The following is a 16,880-nucleotide window of genomic DNA, read 5'->3' on the forward strand; positions in this document are numbered from 1 at the left end:
TACGAAATACACTTCCAAACTCCCTTGATTAAAATGGGCTTTGTATTTATACATTACAAAAATAATTTGCAAGAGCTTTACCACAGTCGATATAAATAGTCATCAAAATTCAAAAGTGTTCTACAAATTTGACAAGAAGCTTACTTTCTAAAGGGCGTGTTCTTATTTATGTTGAGCTGTATAAAAGCCGCCACAGCAATGGACACACAAAAAACAACATACTGCAACAACGCATACAAGCATGCTCCCCTCAAAAAATATTCCAACTTTGATGCAGATCAGATCTAAAACATGTATGACAAAAATGGGTATTTATTTTTTTTTTAAACCAAACCAACTATTATCCAGAGCTGGGCACTTGACCCTTTTTGCCAGTCAGTCCCCCGCCCTCCGACCGCTATCTCGGTGCTGGTCCGACCTCGACCCACCAACCTTTTTCATAAAAATTGTCGGCCCCCAGGCTCATCACACGCACAAAGGTCGATTCGTGGGCCGGACTAAAATCAACCTCCTACCTTTGTTAATCAAACCCATTTTTAAAATTTGTCCCCATCCAACCCCACCCCAAAAAAGGGCATCAGGCCAGGCCGGAGAGCCGGACCGTTCCGCTCCTGGTACTGACTGCCCATCTCTGCTCTTATCCATTCCCTACTAATTACAATGCATATTTTTTTCCCAAATTCGACTAAATTATAACTTTCAATTCGGACTGCTACCGAGAGCAAGTATGTTTCTCCACAAGTAGGATCAGCACTAACCTGAAAAGTACAGTGTTAAAGCCGCCTCGTAGTTCAGACAGACTTTTCCAAAGAGTTGAATTGCGGATTGTCTCACATGGGGGCATTTGACTTCACAGGTTCCGTGAAGTCCGTGCCCTAATAGGTGTGGCTCAAATGGCAGGTCTGTCCCTTTTCCCCTCCTCGTGTTGCCTCGTTATTGCAAAGAGGCCAGTGTTGCTCTGCGGGGAGTTAAAGTGGCGGCTGACCTTCGCCGGCTGTGGGCTGCCATCCAGCTCTACAGCTCTTTAAGCGGGCAGACGCGGCTGCAGCGTTACCCACTCAGAATGTCAAATGAGACTTATTCACAAATGGCAATACTACCCTTTGTGTCAGTGTGTATTTGCTAACGGTTCTCTTTATCACTCTCTTTTCTGTCTTCAAAAAAGGCCACGTGGGTGTCAGAGAGACAAGCATGGAAACTATTATTGGCCACTTTCTTATTTGCTCTGGATTATGTTCCTTCTCTTCCTCACATGCTATTAATATTTATCACTTTTAATCACTGTTGGTTGGGATTACAATCTATTTTTTTGTGGCATTTTTGTACAAATACTTCCTGGCAACCGACTCGTGTTTATGTGCACATGGGTGTTTGTTTCCATCTGTTTATTGCTTCCCTGTAGTTCTTATTTTATCTTCAGTCTCATTAGAGTCGTCTTGTGTTGCAAAGGATGGATCACCGACATTGCGTCATGCTTTGGGCCTCCTGGGTGGGGAATATCATGATTCCAATGGCTGAGTTTACATCATGCGGGCTAATTTTACATTTGATATTACCCACAGCGATATTGTGTTTACATCATAATGACAATCCAGCTAGTAAAAATGTAACTTTAACAGTGGAACACCAACAGCTGAAAGCCGGGCGACTTTGAACCACGATGAATTTTAAACCAATTTTTTCCATAGGAAATAATGCTGCCATTGTAAAATATTTATCTGTACAGACATTATTTAAAGCAAGATTTTGGATTCCTTGAAAGGCGCTACAGAAATTGAATTTAACTTCAATTTAACTTTAACTCACTGCTAAAAGGTTGTGACTCAGCCAGTCATTTTCAATAGTAAAGACATAGTTTTGACTTTCCTGACGAATGGAAAGATTGTGATGTGCACATGTCATAAATAGTGCACTTTTTTTTTTTTTTAACATTCAAAATGTAAAAGGAATTTAAAAGTTACACAACCAAATGTTAAAATGAAATGCTTGGATTGGTTGTACATAATGTCACCCAATTTTCAATGTGAAATACACAATCCATTTTTTTAATATCGCATTATTGTTGGAACGACACACAACTAGAAGAAAGTAAAACATTTGGCTATGTGGCCATCAATATCATTATCATTATATATTCTTTAAATGACATTTTCCTCCTCGTGCTGCAAAGAAGTTTCACCAGCTGCATTTAGAGAGAATTATTGCTATTAATTTCGGTCCGATATAATCCCATTTCATATTTTTCTTTTATCTTAGTCAGTGTAAGGTGAAATTGTTTTTTGTTGGATAAAAAACATACTTTGGGGGAAATACTTTTTAATGATGTTTCCTCCTCATTGTCTGAAGGGATAGCACACCATAACAGAGCAAAATGCTACCCACCTCTACGCATTCTAATGGTTTCCACGATGACATACGTATGTTTGTCTTGTGATATTCCTGGCCCGAAGCTGGATTTGCTTGCCTGTGAAATCTTCCCACTTTGTAGGTAATTCTCAGTAGGAGGATTTATGAATAGCGCCTGTGAAGCAATTGTATTGCACAGTGCTGTTCATTGTTAACTTGAGCACATGACAGGATGGATTAATGGCCACTATTGGCTTCCAAAAGCATCAGCTTGTTATGCATTTTGAGTATTTTAGACCTCAGGGCCACAGAGACTCAAATGTTTTTTGTTTGGGAACGCACTAAAAATTTAATATATCTCCCTCTGTAGTTAACTTGTTAAACAAAAAAAGTAATAACATTTAAACTGTATTATCTGCTAATGTGTGGTGACTAATAAAGTATGAAGCAACTTTATTTACACAGTGCACATAGTTACTAAACATTTAAAGGCAAAATACAATATCAAGGAAAATGATTTAAGATGTTTAAAAAAAAGCATAATTTAAAAAAATTAAAAGTGAAATGAAATCTTCTGAGACCATACAGTGCAAGAACATGATTTTAGAAAGTATATATTAGAGAAAAACATTGGTTTTAACCTGGATTTAAAAGTATTTACACTTGAGGATGACTTTACTTCTGTTGGAATCAGCATAACAGCCAAATCCTTATCTATTTATATATCAGCTTTTTTTTTTTTTTAATTTGCTTTGAACTCTGGCCTCCACTAATTGACTCGAGTCTGCTGACCTCAGAAAACGACGTGGTTTATTTTCCATGAACATTTCTTGAATGCATTGATGACCAAAGACAATCAGTGATTTATAGACCAGTAGCATAATTTTAAAATGTACTCTACAGCTGACCTGAAGCCAGCGTACGTCTGATGCTCTTTTGAGAGAGTCCTGTCTCAAGACCATGACAATAATTAAGTCTACTAAAGATATCATCATGGAATAAGCTTGCGACACTTAAATCTGTATTTGTTTTTTAGATGTTAAAAAGCTGTTTTAGTGATTGAGTGACTGCTGAAAGTCAGACCGAATCAAACAGCACATCCAAGTTTCCGACATGATCTTTTGTCTTTTCACTTAAAGATACCCTCTTTTCGTTATTACCTAGGTTTTATTTAGCTTTCCGTTAAATTTTGCTCCATTCAGATATTCAGGTTTTTGTTTGAATCTGCACACTGACCTTCATTCAGAATTGAAATTTAATGTACGGCTAGTACAGGAGAAAATTGTTCACTGTTCCATTAGGATTGTAACAAATAATTACTTGGATTGGGAAATCCATTTTCATTTAAAAAAAATACGAGTGCATCAAATGTAACCAATTCAAACTATTCCACTTTAAAATACATTGAGATATTTGTCAAATTGTCTTTAATTGTAGATGCATATATTTGAAGGAAATGCCATATTTTTAGTACTGCGAAGTTCATTCATGTGTTTGTAAACTGACAAAACGAAACTCATCGCATCATACCCTCTCAAACTGAGCCATACCTAATCGAATCTTAATCCCACTGAAAGGAACCAAAACGAATCGTCTCACTTTAAGATCCAACCGTCCTTGAATCTTATCGCACCTCATGGATAGAGATATGTATCAAATGCACACAGCTGTATGTTAGGGGTTATATTTATTGGTAAGTAAAAAAAAAAGGAAGAAATTGGCATTTATCATTTTATTGTTTTCCCGGTGACATTTTTTTCCAAGTTTATTAACTTGTAGTCCCAATGTGGGAATAAATAGACTTTTGTGTGCGGACAATGTTTCAATGCTGCACCTGTGTTAAAAAATTCTGTGGAAACTCCTTTGTGATGGCAGATTCGAGGTTCACACTTTTGGGTGAGCTCCCGTAGTGGTCCGTTGTAATTGGATTACGGCTGTCAGGAATGGCTTTAGTTGCGATTACACAGATTACGCTCTGCTGTGCTTGGATGGGCAGCACAACTTTAAGAGCATCATCTGGTTTGTGTTACAGTGCATGGAAAGAGCAATTTGGCTTAAGTGAAGCTGCAATGCAAGATGGTATGAACTGTCATTTCTGTTTCTACTTTTTGCATGAGAGAGTCTGACTCTTTTTTTTTTTTTTTTTGGAGTTCATCCCAAAGGTGTTTCATGGGTTGGAATTATTTGATTTGCTTGTGGGGTCAAAGTCTTGCTGGAACTGGAAAAGACAGTTCATAACTTTTTAGTCACAAATTTGGAAGCTTACGATTGCCACATTTATTTTCCAATGATTTAATCATATTCTTGATAGTGTAATCGATACACATATGATTATTTTTTTAAACAAAAGGAATTCAAATAAAAGCCAGAATCTGAAGAAAATGAACGGATGTGAAACAATGAAACAAGTTAAATATGTAAACACTTGCAGCGTAATAGCAAGAAAAACGTTGAATACGTCAAGCCCCAAAATAAATAATGAAATGCGTTCTCTTACTTTTTTGCCCGCAGCTTTTTATTTTCCACCCTTTCCACAAATCTCTTTGCTGCCAGACTCGCCCTCCTTTTGCGACTAAACTCTCTAGTTCACTCCAACCAAACCAACCAAAACAGCCTGCTGAAATGTCAACGTGCCTTCCTTTTAGTCTTGAGCTAATATGAATAAATGAATATGTTCTTTCCCAAATTGGATGGTGTCACAGAAGAACCTACATGTTTTACATATTGATGAAGATCTAAAAAAAGGTTGAAAGTACAGGAATTCATAATTACCTTTTGAGTCAGTTTGAAATTAATGGACATGTTCATCCGCCATATCGTAATGCCTCATCCCATCTGTTCGTCATCCTCCATGAACCAGGAAGTAGCCTCCAACTGACAAAACTAGTGGACCAAAAAGCACACATTTTACAATTGCTTTCCCAATTGTCGTAACTGTTTGACTAGCACGCTACTCGGTGACATTCACATTATGCAAGTTTTTTTTTTTTTTTTTAATAAAGCAAATCTAGTGGTGGCCTAAGGCTCTGTTGCTTACTTAGCAAATGAAGTGCTTGCTATGCATGTCCTGTTAGCATTCAAAAGTCAAGCAATTCACATTTTCAGTTTAGAACATACAGTCTGTATTCCACATTGACACACATCAGCTAAGAAGGATAAAAGTGCACAGGAAATTTCCGAATTCCCCTGTATACATTATTGCTGCAAACTAATAGGATTGGCTTCAATATATTTGTCGAAGAACTCATCCACTCAGTATATCAGAGATAGGAAATTATCTGATGCTTGTACATGGCAGCATATGCATATATTGCGTAATTGCCTTAGTTGTCGTAAAGTGTACACAACCTCTTGAAGACGTTGCCAGATGCACATCCGCTCTGTGCTTATGTGGACTTCACTTTTGTCTGTTTGACTCAACAAACTTCTCTTGGACTCGCATACGCACGCATAAATGTAAAAAAGTGTGTCTATGTGTGACTGCGTGTGACTGCGTGTGCGTGCCTGTGTGTGTGTTGAAGCAGCTCAAAGCCTCAAGTGCCCCCCATCTGTTAGACAGATGTTTAACATCCCTGCTGCACCCCCTGCCCTGTCACACATGTGCAAACATAGACTTCCTTTACACGCACACACACGTACACGCACCCCCACGCGCACCCACACACACGGTGCCCTCATTAGCAACCAATTAAAGAGCAGATATTGGCTCATTGGGGAGAACCAAAGACCAACCAGTTTTGTTCTCCGCCTGCAAGTCCCAGGTCACAGGAAATAGCTGGACACGAGCCAGACTATTATGTGTGTGTGTGTGTGCGTGGGGGTGTGTGTGCGTGTTTTGCGTTCATGTTTGTGTCCGTTGTTGACTTATTCATCCAAGGTTTGGCAGTCCATCCTCTTCTCCAGTCTATACAAGAAAGGACACACAAACACATCATCGACTGGAGTACTGTTGCGTCAGCTAGCCGGCGTCACTGCAGCTCCCTCGTTCACATAAGACCAATGTGTTTTTTGTCAATTTTAGATGAGGCGAGTGGTAAGAAGGTGGACTAAAATAATTAACTGGAATTGATACACATTTTGTAGTCTTGTTTAAAAAGAATATTGACTGAAACTTAACTTATGTGTTGTGTTTTTATTAGGTGACATGTTGGCACATGTGCCTCTGAGTTCTGGTAGGGGGTTCAAATCTGGGCTCTGGCTGGAGTTTGCAAGTTCTCCATATGCTTGTGTGGGTTTTCTGGGTTTTTCTTTTACATTCCCAAAACATGCATGTTGGGTTAATTGAAGACTAAATTGTCCATAGGTGTGAATGTTAATCTTTTTTTTTATTTTCTGGTGAGCAGTTTATGGTGAACCCCGCTTCTTGCCTAAAGTTAAGTTCGGATAGGCTCCCAAACACGTGTGACCCGTGTGAGGAGAAGTGGCACGGAGAATGGATGGATGAATATTTTGTATAACAAATTAATTTTCCTGCTCCCATTAATACTGTCTATGCAGCCATCTGGCTAAGATAGCATTTTTAAATTTCAATTTGTTTCTGTCTGTTAATTCTTATCTACTACAAGCTGTGCAGAGAGATACAATATTAGAAGCAGAAAAATGTGTTTAATTACACAATTGTGGTATTAATTATTTTAAAAAAATTGAACCACATGACAGCACGAGAGATGCGTGTCTCAATTTGTACTTTTTTGAATTCTTTGCTCACCATCACAATTGTCTATTTTTTTTCTCTGACATCAGAAGCACACTTTCTCTCTCAAAATATTAGTGTTGCTCAGGTGCATTTGATTTTATAGGGTCTTCTATACTTAACACTGTGTACTTCACAATAATTTATTTGTTTACTGACACCTTACTTTGCGAAGTGCACCAGTTCCAAATGCTTTATGTTCGATCATGTAAATGTAATGTTACACATTAAAGGCCATAATAGATTCGATGTGTGTTGCCCAGAAAATGAGAGCAAGGTCAACGCTGCAGGCAACTCTTAGGAGTAAATCGAAACTCTCTTTCTATGTTGAATCGAATTAGGGACGACAAGCGCACTGTTGACCCTTCGTCTTATTCCAGGTTTATCCTCCTTGTTTCCTGTCGTCACCCACTCTCAGTCTGTATCTCAACACACATTCATCATTCAAGACCTTGGCAAAGGTTTTGCGTGTGTTTCTTTGCGTACATGCTTCATGTGTGTGCGACGGATGCCAGCGGCTACGCTGTGACACTGTAAAGCAGAGATCTTAGGCAAGGACAACACATGCACGTCTGTCCTTGTATCACCTTTCCTACCAAGGTGTAAACGGTTGTAATGGTGTGTATGGCTTGAGGTAGAAATAATAAGAGCACCGTCAGCCCATGGGGAAAAGTGACGTAATATTGTGGGACACGACAGTTTGAATGGGAAATGTTCTTCCACTCTGAACGAAGTTGGTGCCCAACTCAGTAAATATCCATCCATACATTATCTGAGCCGCTTCGCCTCACGAGGGTGGCGGGGGGTGCTGGAGCCAATCCCAGTTGTCTTCAGTCAGTAGGCGGGGACACCCTGAACTGGTTGCCAGCCAATTGCAGAGCACACAGAGACGAACAACCATCCGCGCTCAATTTAGAGTCTTCACTCAACGTAACATGTATGCTTTTGGAACGTGGTTTGGAATTAATGGTGAACATCCATTTAGTCTTTCCTAGTCATCTCCGGATGTTTTTGTTTTTCTGGTTCCAATCCAGTCTCATGACCAAGCCCGCTTGATTGCCATGAAACTCTGACAATGGCCTGCTGTATTCACACATGGGCTCAGTGGGACGTCACATAGATGTTGAACTATGAAGCCGTCAGGGTAAAGTCTGTTTTCTGCCTGGTTCTCGTAATTCTCTTGACTGCTTCGAAGTCCAGGCTGATTCTTATCCGTCATCTCATCTCACAACATCAGGGAGGCGTTTTACCATTCCAAATTCATTCTGGAGCATGACAATGACCCCAACAAAGCTGCCAGAGTCCTACAGTACGATAATCGGTGAGAAAAAGAACAAGCGGTCCTGGAGCAGATGGTGCGAACCCCCCCTGGGCCTTGATCTCAACATTGTCCTGCCTGCCAGATTATAGGAGGACTTTTGGCAAATGGATGTTTTTTTTGTGCGCTTTTGCACTCTGTGGGACAAGCATTGATGAACTAGATTGAAGGATTCTCACACTGCAGTCATACTTTATTCGACTGATTCAAAAGGTTTATGCAGATGATCAAAATGTTTTGGTCAAGTTGTTTCCGGTTAAGGACATTGATGCAAACAATTTACTTTTTTTTTGTTATTGGTATTCTGAAAGTGTGCTCCAGTCGAATCTGTCAGCAAGTGTGGATCACAGGCTTGTGCGTTCGTTAAATCTATAGACTGTTTCCAACTGTGTCTTTGCTGGCACTGATGCAGCTCATGAAATGAAAAATAAACAAACACACAGGAACAGTTTACATTTCATGCCGCTGTTTGCCACTCACTTGAACAAGCACTTTGACGTTCAAGGTTTATAGTCTCCCTTAGGAGGCATTTGTCTTGGAACAAGGGACAGCTGCATACATGAATATAAAAAAAAAAAAATCATACATCAACAACATTTCAGCACCTCGGCCACATTACATTTGTGCAAGCACGCCTCTCTGTGAAATCTATTGGTTGTTTATGTTAATTAATTTGATAATTAAGTTTTTTTTTTTTTTTATGCCATCGCTTCCCTAAAATAATGGCCCAAATAATTCATTCGGAAAAGAAGAACTGGACTAGATACTGATTATATTTAGTAATAATTTCATTTCAGGGGTGCAATTGAATGCTGTTTATTTAAAGATGTAGTCAAATTTAGCAGAGGTGAACTGCATTCTGGGAAGATGAAGGGGGGTTCTTTCACTGTCTGTTCAAATAATACTTGAGGAGTGTTCAGAGGTGTGGACTCACCCATAACCTTCCTGTTTTTTATTAATAATGTAAATATTTGATTTTTAACATTTGAACATTTTGATTTCATTACAGATTACACTTGCTCTGATGGCTTGCAAAAAAATGAATATATATATTTATTTTATCATCTTAAACATAATGTTACTCATGACCAAACATAAACTGAATGGAAGACAATAAAAAAAATAAAAAAAAACGTAAAAGGAAATGAACAGATTTTGTTTCAGCTCAAGTAATTCAAGTTGAACACATTTTGAGACGTCCATTTCATTTTTTCCCATGCAAATGTTTTTTTAAATGTTCGCCTGAAGACTCGCGTGACTTTCACTCTGGACTTCATATCTGGCTTTTTTCACAACTTCTTCCTTTTTTGTTTGCATGTGTGTACGGTATTGGTTCGGGTTGAAGTTGTCCCATAAATTTTTCTGGTTGTGGCGTGGCATCAAAAGCAGATAGCGGGGAAACTGTGACCGTCTTGTGAAGTTAACACCTTAGACTAACTCGCTTTGTGATGAAAGGAATTGTTAGTTTCACAGAGGCTGACGTCGCCTCGCATATGATTATCTGAATGCATGAAACGCAACAGATGTTTGAATGTGCACTCTGAACACACCAATGTCCCAGTTCACTAAGTTAAGCCTGATGTGAACATGGACATAATTGCTTCACCGAAGCTTGTCGCCATAAGGTTAGTTAGTTCATAATTTGCAGTCTCGTGATATCATGCAAAAATGCCGTCAAGTGACTCAGAGCAGTATAGGGAAGCTGCAGAGGCGGCGCTTTGAGATGACGCCACACCTGCATTGCTTTTCGGTCCATGATCTCACAAGTCAGAATCAAACATTTAGTTTTTGGGATCATGAATTCATTTAAAGTCACTCATTTGTTCGAACTTGAGTGTACATTTTAAGTCTAACTCTATTCCAAGACAGTATAATAAAAGAAATGTGACTTGTGAAGGCACATCATAATAACACACAATAACTGGCAAAGTGAAAATGGTCTTATGAAAGTTTGTGTCTCATGACATGCATCACATGTAGAATTAGATAAGATCATGAAATCTGCCTTAGTGGCTGAAAGTGATGCAGCATGTCCTCTGTGAGTTAGTGAAGGGCTAATGATGGAGCGGGCTGGCTGCAGGAATTACATGTCTACACGGCCCACAACTGTGAGCAGATGTCAAGTCTGTGTGAGGCCACATTTGTCTGCAGACACGATGCCTGAATGCTCCGCTGTGCCTCAGTCTGAGCTGTTGACTCTATGGTAATGATGCAAGTCAGTCTAAACATAACAAACCATTAGCATCCTCAGCATGCCGGCCAAAGTGCCGGGAAGATGGCGATCGCACTCCTGTGTATGTGTGCGCGCTTGTGTGAGTGAGCACGACGGACACTGGGAATACAGATTAGTGTGTCTGGTTCGCTGCATAAATAAGTGCCGGCTAAAGTGATTTTATATACTGTATGAACATGCATAATAGTTAATCTTCTTCAGTTGTGAGGTTTGGAAAGGAAGGCCAAAGTTTAGAGCTGCAGACTCAATACGTATTAGTGTGCATGTAGAGACGCTTTCACAAAATTCAGCTCTGACTGTTTTTTTTTTATTGTCGCTGGCAGGGTGGTGTACACTGCCTCATACTGACCAATATTTGGTTTAGGGATTCACTGGTATTTTTATCGGTATCAGTATCAGTGCCAATACTGTATGTCTTCGCAATTCGAGGGGGAATAGCGTGAAATTCACTTCTAACTGATAGCCTCTGAAATGCAAAGGAGGAATAAAAAGCTTTTTCTCCAAACCCCCAAATGCAGATAGACACTCAAAATTCCCACAAAAAAAAAATAGGCGGAAAATTAGAATTGAAAACCCTGAATACCCATCAAAAAATACATTAACAAATATCTTCAATTTTCATCCAGCATGTTTTGTATTGTCTCCTTTCTCGATTCAAATGAGGCTTCTCAAAGATTGCTGCACAGTGAATTTCGTCTAGTGCATTTTACTCGGAAAAAAAATATATATATTTGGTCTCAGTAAAATATTAAACGTTAACTTCTTGGAGTAAATTTCACACTGAATATTTTATTCTCAAATTTTACTCTCTTTACTAGAACCAAATTTTGCCTTTTTAGAGTAAAATGTGCTCCATGAAATATACTGTGTGATAAGCTGATCATTCAAATCAGGGGGGTTGGAGGAGGGCGATATTAAAAAAAAATAAAATAAAATGCTGGATAGTGGCCCTCAGAATTTGTAAAATAAAACTGATAGCAACAGCATTGCGTACTTCTCTTCACTCATTGTGCTTCGTGACGGCAGCGTAGTTGACTCAGGCGAAGAAGAACAGTTCGGAGAAAATCCAGCTATGGGGCTCAAGAAACTTGGTGCTTACCGGATGGCCCTCAACTGCAACTTGCAAGGCTGCAGCCTCGCTAGTATAATTGGCAAAGTATTCAGGCTGTCTGGCAGTGCTATAAAGGCATGAGGGTTTTTTTCTATCAATAATCTCAGAATTAAAAATAAAAATATTTTGGCACCAATTAGTGGATGGAAGAAAAAAAAAAAAAAAAGAAAGGCGGTGGTTCTGCCATACCAAAACTTTTTTGACACACATCAGCATTAATAAGAATGCCTGTCTTAATATTCCAGTTTAAACTCAGCATGAAATATTAAATTCGGCTTACTGCTTGTCCTTGTTTATAAGGTCAAGAGCTGACAGCTTGTTAATCAATTACAGGGCACATATTGACAAATACAAATTCACTCTCAGATTCACATGTATAGGCAATTTGACCTCTTGAATAAAGCTAACGCATGTTTTTGGAATGTGGGAAGAAGACTCAGTACTTGGACAAAACCAGCAGAACGATGGGGGAGGACATACAAAGGCTGGAAATGAGATTTGTACGATACTCCTCTCAACTGTTCGACAACTGTGCTCACCATTTCCTTAAAGCACTGCTCAGTCCAAATAGCAGCATCGTTTATGTTTGTGTTACTTATTTGCGTTTTGCTACTTTGACTGGGTTGATATGTGTGTGTTTACATTTGTGTATCCACTGTAAGCACAGAGTAAATCTCCAAGTAATTACCATAATATCACTGTTGCATTTTTGTCTTCATGAAAAATACTTATACCGTTGATTGTCAGTTACTCGTGTCGAAGTCAAGCGAACATCAAGCTATCACCTGCTTTAAATGATGTGCCTATTTTACACATGCCGAGATACACACACACATACACACTCTTTCAACTAAATCAACTGTGACATTCCATTGCACCTCCCTGTCAATGCACATATACATGTCACACTGTGATTATAATATGCTAATTTGACCTACAATTTACTTCCTGTCATTTGCTCATGTCTTGATTGCGTGTTCACAGTTGCCCTTTTGTTCCGTGTGCTGCCGAACTGGCTTGTTTCTTATTAGAAACTACATTGCCAATCCAGTATGCGACAAAATCAATACAATTTCAAGTAATATTTTGCTAATGGGTCATTTGTTGTTCTGACATTTATACATCACTGACTGATAAAATACTCAGAAGAAAGCTGGCTGCACTTTTATTTTTTCCTTTCTTGATTATCACTTCCTTAACATCGCTGTCAAGACTTGAGAAAAATGAAGTTAATTTTACAGATGACGCCTATTAATTTCAGATCACTCCTCACTAAATCTGCTATGCGTTGCCTTTGCTCCAGTTCCATAAATGCCTACTAAGTGCCAGCGAGACTGAAAGGCTCCTGCATCTTTAACAATTAATGTCATTTTAACGAGACAAGGGAGTTAAAAACGTTAATGGAGTCATTCATGGTTCTCTGTCTTTCTTTCCCACCTAGCCATTGCAGATTGACGATAATTTCTGCGGCCATGACTTCAACCAGCCACTTGGGGGCACCACCACCATCGAGGGCGTCCCTCTGTACGTGGATAAGGACGATGGAATGACCTCAGTAGCGTTCTACGACTACCGCGGACACACTGTTGCATTTATGGGCACTCGTGGCGGGCATATGAAAAAGGTAAGACCAGCACTCTGAACATTTAATCATCGTTTCAAAAAATAAAACTTGGGCTCCCTACTCAAAATGTTTCCCAAGGCAGTTTTTAGTGCATCCTCGATTTTTGTATGCTTTAATCCGTTTTATTGCTCATCAAGCAAACTCACATTTTGATATATGGCTGCTGGATTAAATTGTTTTGTATTATGTCAATGTTATGGCAATGCAATTAAGTACATGTTTAATAATAACTTCCTGGAGATGCACCAAACATGTTGTTGCCGTTTTGACACGGCTTTGAAAGATGATTTTAAAAAAATAGCAGCGGGTGGAACAAGTGATAATAAGGATGTGTAGTGTGGTTATGTTGTGGAATTGTGGCGCTTTGGATGTGTGAAAATGTAAGTACTGTTTGGTAGCGTTGCAAGATTGTTATTTTTCGAGCACCGCAGGTAAGTAGGCCTATTTATGTGTTTGTGCATGTGTGTGATTTGGGCGTCTGAAGCTCTCCTCAATCCCAGGCAAGCAATGACTTTCCATTATATTCGGCATGCACACAGCGTGGTGCCTTGACGTTTGTGTGTGTGTGTGTGTTGCTCAAATAGCTGTGTTGAGCAGACATCATGTTGTGAGTGCCAATCAGCTGTTTTTTTTTCATCTTACATCCAGCTGAGCTGCCGCTGTAATATCACATTCCTTGGCTGCACTCATCTATTTTTTGCTGTCACATTACCTTGGAAAATATGTTGAATCAAATAGTCACCTGAGAGTTAAAATAATTGGAGAGATTAGACAAGTTTATTTTTTACATCATGTAGTTGCTGCTATCTGTTCTCACAAGAATTAAGAAGGAAGAATATTAAAAGTTGAATGATTTGTGTACAGATGAGATGTTTTTGAGAGATCATGCACACCGGCTTTTCTGCTGCGATACATTAGAAAAATGATTGCTCGTCATGCCTCAACAAAGATGGGTGGTGCGTTTTACTGAAAATGCTATGCCCTTTAACGTCGCCGTGGGCATGCAACATCTACTTATTGTTCACATCTATGGCAATGATGGTATTATAAAATGTGCTTTAGAAAACCATTGCATTGTATTGTTTTGTAAAACCACAATGCCTTGCTTGGTGCAATACTGTTAATTAATGCGAATGCTTAATGTATTTTATTTTTTCCTTTTTATTTTTTGAACAAACCTTGACTTTAATCGTGACATCCAGGTAAATTCCTACTAAGTATGAACATTATTCTTATATCGCAATATATACTAACAGAAATTGTATGTTAATGAAAAATTAGCATATGAGAGAATTGACATCCATACAGTTCACTAAAAAATATATCTGTCAGCCATCAGTTCCTGATACCTTTGTATTGGTTATCGTTGCGGGCACCCGATACCTTGAAATAAGGCTGTATATTGATACTGATACGGATATTGATACCTGCTATTGGTACTTGTCCATATATCACACACACTCAAGACACACGTATCGAACCTTAATAATTTCTGAAAATTGAACTACCAAAACAAATTGGATATAAATAATCAGATCCGATTCAAACATCACGCCGTAAAATAACTTGCTCTTTTCAAATGGAGTCAACAAATACAGCATTTTCTGTGACTCGTAAATTAATATATCTAATTGGCGGTGCGTCAATAGCCACGAACCTCACCAACACTTCACTGAACATCCATTGTCCGAACCACCAGGGTCTTGCTGGAGCCAATCCCAGCTTTCTCCGGGTGGTAGGCGGGGTACACCCAGAGTATATAAAAAATAAAAAAAAATAAGTAAACGTGCCAATTTACCACTTGTTCCATCCTATGGTTTGTATTCAATATTCTGAGACACGTGACAATTTAGCCCACTGTGAACCACAGCCTAGCACCGAGGTCTATAAAGTCACAGCTGGATGAGTCAGCTTTGCACAACACACACTAAATCGCTCACACACACTGCAGCACAAACATGTCTCCTTACAGTGTTTCCTGTCTCTCTGGGTTCTGCTAAGTCGACTGAAACCTTGCCCACTAGTCCTTGTGCTTGACCCCTTGGTATGCATCTGTGTCGTTCTCTATATATACTGTATAAGTGTGTGTTTGTGTGCAGACAGATGATTTGTGTGTCTATGAAGAGTGAGAAGGGCCTATAGATCTTGGTTGATATCCCATTCTTTGGGATCCTGTTTCCTCTCGTATGGTGCATTTCTCTGCTTGGTGATAGAGAGATGCAGGATGTGGTTGCTGCCAATGTCTTCATGCACATCAATGCTGCTGGATGCACTGGCATGCCGTCATCTATAAGAGCACAGAGCTGGCGAGACAGCACACCAATTACAATAGATAGCAGGGATTCAACCAATACAGGCTCACAAAGCTTAACAATAAATAAAGAAAATACCCCTTAGGCAGAAGAAATGAATAGCCTTGGTTTCAGTCTAAATAAATAGGAGTATCGCCATCGATGGTCAAACTAGGAAGTAAAAAAAGAGGCAATACGTGGGAGACTCGATGGGATCACAAAGAAAGCGAGATGTACTGAGTTGGCGGCAGATGGAGTGCAATAGCTGAGTCGCATTGGCTTTAATTGCCATTCCTCGTGTAATGCAGAGCCGAGTGTATCGATGTCTGCGCATACGCTAGAATTCCTCTTGCGAATTACAGTGTGTTTGACTCCATTTATTGATCAATCTGTGAATATATAATCACTTGAGTTAATCTTAAAGCAGCCACTCCCTTGGAGGCAGTAATTGTGTTTTTCTGAGTGAGGTTGTCTGTGCGTGAGGAAAGGAAAAAAAAATGAACTGATGCCATCGGATATTCTTGCTACATTACACTCTACAACTGGTCAATAAGAAGACTAAAGATACTATACGGATAGTCATTATTCGCCTTTTTGTTTCATTTGCTGTTTAACGTGATGCAAATTTCCATCAACATCACTTAGCATGGAGACACGATTTTGGTAGTGATCCAATAACTTTGCCAGAAACATCTTTGGGGAAGAAAAAGCCCTCAGATCTTAGTAAAACCCTGGAAATCCCATCATTCGCTTCATTTCATCGACTCTTTTGGTCTACCTGGGAGAACAGGACACTCATGGCACATCAAGCAAGATGAAACGGAACACTCAACAACCTGATTTATTTCCCAGATTCGAGAAAAAAACACAAAGAGGGAAGTAAGAGAGTAAAATAGATGAGTGCAATTTAGGTGTGTAATGGGTGCGATGTGAATGGTTTCACACCATTTCATCATCTGCCTGCGAGCAGTTACTTGTTTCTTTTTTTCTTTCTACCTTAGAAGATAGTCTGAGTGACAGGACAAGCTGGATTACATTGATGGTGAGGTAACCATAGAAATCGAGATGATTGACTCCATGCCGGCACTCCACCATGGACACTATTTAGACATCAGGGGCATTAGAGGTGGATTTTCTCCCGTTTGGACTGTGACATATATACCGTTGTTTGACTGCGGCTAAATCAGGTTGAAACTTGATCAAAGTTGCTCTCCTCCTTTAATCGTCCCGTTCCTTTTTGAAAGTGCCTTGATGTCAATCCTTT

At 39.3% G+C, this 16,880-nt stretch overlaps 1 protein-coding gene across 6 annotated transcripts in view; it reads left to right on the plus strand.

Moving 5' to 3' along the window:
- The window catches only part of LOC148340094 (plexin-A1-like), a 217,404-nt gene that overhangs the window by 56,006 nt on the left and 144,518 nt on the right, over positions 1-16,880 (plus strand). For all 6 annotated transcript variants that reach the window (XM_088289388.1, XM_088289393.1, XM_088289392.1 and 3 more), the window contains one exon: positions 13,143-13,325. In XM_088289388.1, coding sequence (XP_088145514.1) covers positions 13,143-13,325 — 183 coding nt within the window. The remainder of the gene's footprint in view (positions 1-13,142; positions 13,326-16,880) is intronic.

This window comes from Idiotropiscis lumnitzeri, chromosome 3 (genome assembly GCF_059441095.1).
Source record: "Idiotropiscis lumnitzeri isolate Australia: NSW breed Sydney's pygmy pipehorse chromosome 3, RoL_Ilum_1.0, whole genome shotgun sequence".
NCBI classification, from domain to species: domain Eukaryota; kingdom Metazoa; phylum Chordata; class Actinopteri; order Syngnathiformes; family Syngnathidae; genus Idiotropiscis; species Idiotropiscis lumnitzeri.